Raw genomic sequence first — 6,565 nt, forward strand, 5'->3', positions numbered from 1 at the left:
TCCTGATCTGCAACTCCTCAGTCTCAACTGTCCCGTCTGGGAAAAGCCTTCATCTTGTTGGTTGTATTTGAATTTAGTAAAATTAAAAAAGCTAGAACAAAGGAACACGCGGGCGTGGCTTGGTCATTTTGACCTGCAAGTAAAGCAAAAAACGTTTAAATGGGTAAAACTCACATCTGGAGAAGACCTAAAACTATTTTATGCCTGAGCAGAATTACATCTGCCCCCCCCCCCCACTCCCCAGTTCAAACTGTTATTGTGAATGCTGCATTTTGAGCCAGAACTTTCGGGGACTGGTTTGAGCCTCATAAGCCTTATCAATCCCTTTCCTTTTCTCTCCCCAAAGACGTATTCATACTGTGAAGCAAGCTCTTTCCTACACAAGAGTTCCCTCCCTCCCAGCTCCTCTTGCACGGATGTTTTGCAGCTGGCCAAAATGTTTTTCTTTTTTTTCTTTTTCTGGGTTCATTCTACCTTTGGAGTGTGGATTTAGATCCGCACGTGTGTTTTTTCTTAACCCGCTGACATTCTCCACTTGCTAAGTTTCCATACAATTCATCAGGGAAAGATGCACTTGGAAGAAAAGCTGCATTTTTCTTCTATTGCCTACAATTTATTTAACATGTTTGTATGGTGGCCCATCTCACATACAGGACTCCAGACTGCTAACATTAAAAAACAATAAAAATAGTAAAAAAAAAACAAACTCCCACAAGCTTAAAAACAACAGCAAACTGACCACAACCCAAGACCATGAAATTTGCTCGTCCATGCCGTCAGGGCTCCAGGCTTGAGGGCAAAACCAAGTTTTCAGTGCTGTGTAGGGCCCAGCAGGAGCCCAGCAGGACTAACCTTTGAAGGAATGACGGCCGGCACCCGGGCAGAAGAGGCTCTCTTCCTGGGCCTGGCCCTATGGCTCCCTGTCACAGAAGGGGCCCTGGTGGATCTTTCAGGACAGGTATGGTCCCATAGGATGCTTATCTGGAAATAGGACAGTTTGCTTGTTAAAAGGGCACATTTTCATTATCTGGCTGCAGACATTCTAGTTAAATTCTATGTAGGTGTGTGTGTGAGGGGGGTGTCATTACTATACCAGCAGTCAAATTACTACTGTCAGACTACTTATAATATTCTCAGCTTTATAAACTCCCTTTTGCTATTGTAGAGGTTGTTTCCCCCCCCCCCCCAAGAAACAGTTCATCTTGTTACAGTGGCAAAATGTATCGATTTGTGGCTGGATGAACTTTAGTAAAACAAAGGCATTCATGTGCAAACAAAGTTGATAGAATATTAGAAAGAAAGAAATACATTCCCTTCAATTCTTTGCCTCTTTTTAAAGTAAGAATACTGTGCATTTAATACATGAACAGAAACTTACTTTGAATAAAAGTAAGATGTGATATATTGAGAATTGGGAGTTTGGCATAGTTGACCATGCATTCCACATACCAGGAGGATAACACCCACACACACACACACACACACACACACACACACACCCTGGTGATCCAGGCTTCGTGTCTCCCCTCTCTTGAGAAGAAGAATCATCAGCCCTTGGGCTTGAAATGCAGCAAGTCCCAACAAAACCAGAGAATGTAATGTTGAGGCCGGTTGAATGTCTACAGAGATTCTCAATCATTCAGGTCATGATAGTCAAAAGGGAGTTTTTTTTTTCCAAAAGGCAACTAGACTTTCTTGGTCTTTTAGTTTGAAAACATTTCACTTCTCATCCAAAAAGCTTCTTCAGTTGGGCAGGTTAGCAATCTTGGGCCTCCACAATCCGAAGAAGTGAAGAAAAGCTATTTTAAAATACACGGAAGAGAAGCTCCTTTTGCTGTGGTGCTTACATTCCCTTGGGAATTCCCAGTGTAAATGGGGCGAGGGAAGAAGATGCTAAGGTTTCACAAAAGCCTGAAGACCCATTTCAGATGGCTCAGCTACTTGAATCAGAGTATTTACCAAAGCAAGGACTCTGATTCAAACTTGGTGGGGCCAGGAAAAAAAAGTGTTCTTGATAGACTCATACAATCACTTGCAGATTTAATACTTTCTCCCTCTGTCTTACTGAGTATCTCTCCCCCCCCCCCCCGCATTCAAGTGTGCAATTTGCCAGTAGGTTTTGGGGAGAGAGGTAGGGGAAGTCCCATGCAGCCCCAATCCCTCATGAGGAAGGTTGTGCCAAGGCTGTTTTTTTTTAATTGAAAAGTTTTTCAATACATTTTATCTTTTAACAAAACAACCCCTCCCCACCCCCACCCCCCCTTTCCAACCCAACCCAACCCTCCCCACCCTCCCCTTCCCCCCTCCCCGACTTCCCAGAGCTAAATACAAGGTATAAAAGTAAAAAACAATCATAAACTACCATATGCTAACAACAATAAACTATTAGGTCTATCGCACTTTAGCTCTTATAAAATGACTACAAACAATATAAATGTCACATCGATACTTATTCAAATGCTAAATGAAACTTTTTAGTCCCATATTTATTCTGGATGTAATCAATCCATTTTTTCCACTCCACAATATATCGCTGTTGCGAATGGTCTTTCGAATACGCCGAGATCTTTGCCATTTCCGCCAGGTTGGAGACTTTTAAAGTCCATTCTTCTATAGTCGGCAGTTCTTCCTTCTTCCAATATTGCCCTACTAAAAGTCTTGCTGCCGTAATTAAATTCAACATCAACTTAGTGTCCACAACAGTAGTATCAGTAGTAATGCCCAATAAAAACAATTGCGGACAAAACTTTATCCTTTTCTTAAATATCTTCTGCATATTCCACCAGATTTTAATCCAAAATGCTTTAACCTTTTTACAGGTCCACCATATATGAAAATACGTTGCATCTTCACCACCACACCTCCAACATTTAGGCTGGTAGTTCGGATACATACTTGCAAGCTTTTTGGGATCTAAATGCCACCTATAAAACATTTTATAAAAATTCTCTCTTAGATTTTGGGCTTGCGTAAATTTGACATTTTTCACCCAGATCTTTTCCCAAGTATCCATTGTAATGACTTCTTGAAAATTCTGAGCCCCCAAGGCTGTTGTTCTGTTAAGGGAGCTGGAAAGCATTCTGCTAGTGATCTTCCATTGGGCCTCTTTCTAAGGCTCAGCATGGAAATGAAAGCACCTGGAAGTAGGCACTTGAAGCACCTGAAGTAGGCACTTCAGATATGAATCTAGACATTGAAGAAGTTGATTTAATCCAGGGGGACGTGTGGGTATTTCTAGTTTTTTTTTATTTTATTACATTTATATACCGCCCTTTCCCGAAGGACTCAGGGCAGTTTACAGGGTAATTAAAAAACCAAGATACAAAAGTTAAAAACAAATTTAAAAAAAAATTATATTTGTCCCTGTATAAATAAAACCCCAGTTAAAATAAGATTAATCCTCAGCCTGGGCCAGAGAGCTCGAAGAGCCAGGTCTTCAGGTCCCGGCGGAATGAACAGAGGTTGGGGGCAGTCCTCAGCTCCACTGGCAGCTGGTTCCAAAGGGCAGGCGCCCCCACTGAGAAGGCCGTATCCCTGGGTGTCGTCCGCCGGCAATCTTTAACCGGCGGCACCCTGAGGAGACCCTCCCTGTGGGAGTGCACTGGACGAAGGGAACTTGATGCCGGCAGCAGGTGTCGCCTCAGATAACCCGGACCCAAGCCATTTAGGGCTTTATAGGTCATCACCAGCACCTTGAATTTCACCCGGAGGGCAACCGGAAGCCAATGCAGCTCGCGGAGTAGAGGTGTTACATGGGAGTATCGGGAGACCCCCATCACAACTCACGCGGCCGCATTCTGCACCAGCTGAAGCCTCCGAGTGGTCCTCAAGGGCAGCCCCATGTAGAGAGCGTTACAGTAGTCTAAACGGGAGGTCACGAGCACATGAGTGACTGTGCATAGGGCATCTCGGTCCAGATAGGGTCGCAACTGGCGCACCAGGCGAACCTGGGCAAAAGCCCCCCTAGTCACGGCTCCTATATGATCATCAAAATTGAGTCGTGAATCCAGGAGGACGCCCAAGTTGCGAGCCCTATCGACGGGGGGTAACAACTAGTTTAATCGTCTCTGCGGAACTCATGCGATTAAAATTGAGCAGGAGGTTGGACTGGAAAACTTCCAAGGTCCCTTTCCAACTCTGCTATTCTGTAACAATTGTCTCCACTGCTGTGAAAAAATAAAGTAGGGCTGGAGGCCTTTATGAGTAAACTGATTTTTAAAAACGAGGGCAAATTTTAATGATTGCTGCAAATGAAAAGCAGATTCTTTTCAGTCGGCATTTTTATAACAATATAAGTAGCAAGGTAAGCTCTCCTAAAAATATTTTTAATGCATTTATTTCTTTTTATTCCTTTAAAAACCTTTTGGATAAATAGTCAAATTTGCTTAGATTTACTATTTGAATTCAAAAGCAGAATATTAAATGACTAAAATGTTAGTGGTTCTAACTGTCTTTTCACTCCAGAATGGCTGCTCTCCATGCTAACGTGGCATCGATTTCCTCCCAGCATCACCAATTGGCCCCATTAACAAGGAGGAGCTTCCTGCAGGACTCCACATTTTAGAGAGGAATTCGAGAGTAGGAGGAAAGCGTTTCTTTGCTCTTTCACCTGTCAAACTCCTCATTTGACCCGCAGGGTAGGAGAGCTTGCCGGACAGTCCTCTCCTTAAGAGATGGAATTCTTCAGCCCACACTCTGCCTGGCATGGGTGACTCTTTCTCTCCTCTTTGTGTCATTGAGTTTTGACTGGGTTGGGTTTTTTTTTCTCTTGACATGTCGCTGAAGACAAGTTTCTCAGTTGCAAGGCTCCATATCCTCCCACACAGTGTCTTTCTACCCCAGAGAGAAAAAACGGGCCTGCCTTTCTTTCTGAAGAGCACTTTTCGGACAAAAGAGATTTCCTTTCTGTGGCTGGCACCAGCTATCTTCCTTGCTTTGCCACACACACACACACACACACACACACACACACACACACACAGGGTGGCTCCTGGGCTTAGCTAGGAACGTCCCCTTTTCAGAAGCCACCACCACTCTTGCTGGTGAAGGAAAACATGCAGGTGTCTGGTTTCTGAACAATATTCTGTAACAAAAATGCAGTGAAGGAGCTTGGAACTATCACATTTTTTAAAAGCATTCCATGCTCCCCAGTGTAAGAAGTGATTCCCGAGGTTTCTTGCAAAGTAAAAGAATGAATGGCAAATCAATTTAAATTTGTGGGATAAGCATCTCTTTGAAGCTCAAGTTCTGCCCAGGTTTCTTGCTTACGTGATGCTTAATAAATCTGAGCCAAATTTATTTTTTTTATTTTATTTATTTTAATTCCATTTATATCCCGCCCTTCTCCGAAGACTCAGGGCGGCTTACAAACTTAGCAGTAGCCTTCATTCTATGTATATGCCTGCTTATTAGGGCTTTCACACACACCCCAGTGGCATTATTACAAAGTCAGCTTATTGCCCCCAACAATCTGGGTCCTCATTTTACCTACCTGGGAAGGATGGAAGGCTGAGTCAACCTTGAGCCTGGTGGGACTCGAACCTGCACTAATTGCAGGCAGCTGGTGTTACTTAAGGAGGCATTAGCCCACTGCTCCACCAAGGCTGTTTAATTAAAGGTGTTAGGACAACCACCTGCCCTCATGCTCTGGTACGGAGTAAGGAATTACCTTCGGTCACAACTTCCTGGATTTTGCCGCAATGGCTGATATCTGAGCTGTGTGGGAGAAAGTTGTTCAGAATTATAAAACGGGATAAGCTGAGGTGATAGAGGAGATTGGGCAAGGGGAAGGATGCCATAGCAGTAGCCCCTGTTGAAATGCCTGATTGTGCTTTGTGGCAACAGGCAGCCCAGCCTTGCTTGTTCATGACAAGCCCCGTGATAGGAAACGCATCGGTTGTGCCTTGATCCAGTTGGAACTGAGCCTTGGAACTGGGCCTGGGAGGGCTTGCATCTCACCGTCTGCCTCTGCGAAGGATGGAGGCAGCGTCCAGCTCCTCTTCCAGGCAGCGCCTGGGCCTGACGGACCCTCGGCTGTGGCTCCTGAGACATCACGGCTGCTCCTCGGTGTGTGGCAGGCTCTCCTCAACTAAGGGGCAATATTGCCTCATCCGTCATGATTTACTTAATGTTTTCTGAATGTAGCTATTGTTGATTAACATTTAATGTGAACATATCATATGCCTGATATATTATTGCAGCCATTAATCAAGTAATTTTATTAATGAAACGTAGGAAGGAGCCAAGTCTTTGGCATACTTCTGTGAGTGATTATTAAAGACGGTAGAAAACTGAAGCCAATTGTTCAGAGTGTCATTAATACCCATTTATTTTCTTTAGTGTACAGTGCTGTTAGATACTTTAACCTTAGTTAAGTTTGATGCTTAATTTGCTGAAGACACTAAATATTAATAAGCCTGAAATTACAAAGTATGCTATGAACTCACATAACGGGCAGATGACTCACGCCATTTCTTAAATGCTTTGAAACCAATGCGCTGTTCCTCTGGCAGAATAGCAAATGTTTCATGCAACACTCTTGAAACCAAATCTTCAGTTAGAATAA

The 6,565-nt window shown here is 43.6% G+C and overlaps 1 protein-coding gene across 1 annotated transcript in view; it reads right to left on the bottom strand.

Annotated features, from left to right (window-relative positions):
* The window catches only part of NRBF2 (nuclear receptor binding factor 2), a gene marked incomplete at its 5' end in the record, with an annotated part of 11,207 nt that extends 5,156 nt beyond the window's left edge, over nucleotides 1–6,051 (bottom strand). The window contains one exon of the mRNA XM_081328620.1: nucleotides 5,959–6,051. Within this exon, the coding sequence (XP_081184746.1) occupies nucleotides 5,959–6,051 (93 nt within the window). The remainder of the gene's footprint in view (nucleotides 1–5,958) is intronic.
* Between the last annotated feature and the right edge of the window lie 514 nt (nucleotides 6,052–6,565).

The sequence above is a fragment of the Vipera berus genome (assembly GCF_964194415.1).
Source record: "Vipera berus genome assembly, chromosome: 5".
In the NCBI taxonomy this organism is placed as follows: Eukaryota; Metazoa; Chordata; class Lepidosauria; order Squamata; family Viperidae; genus Vipera; species Vipera berus.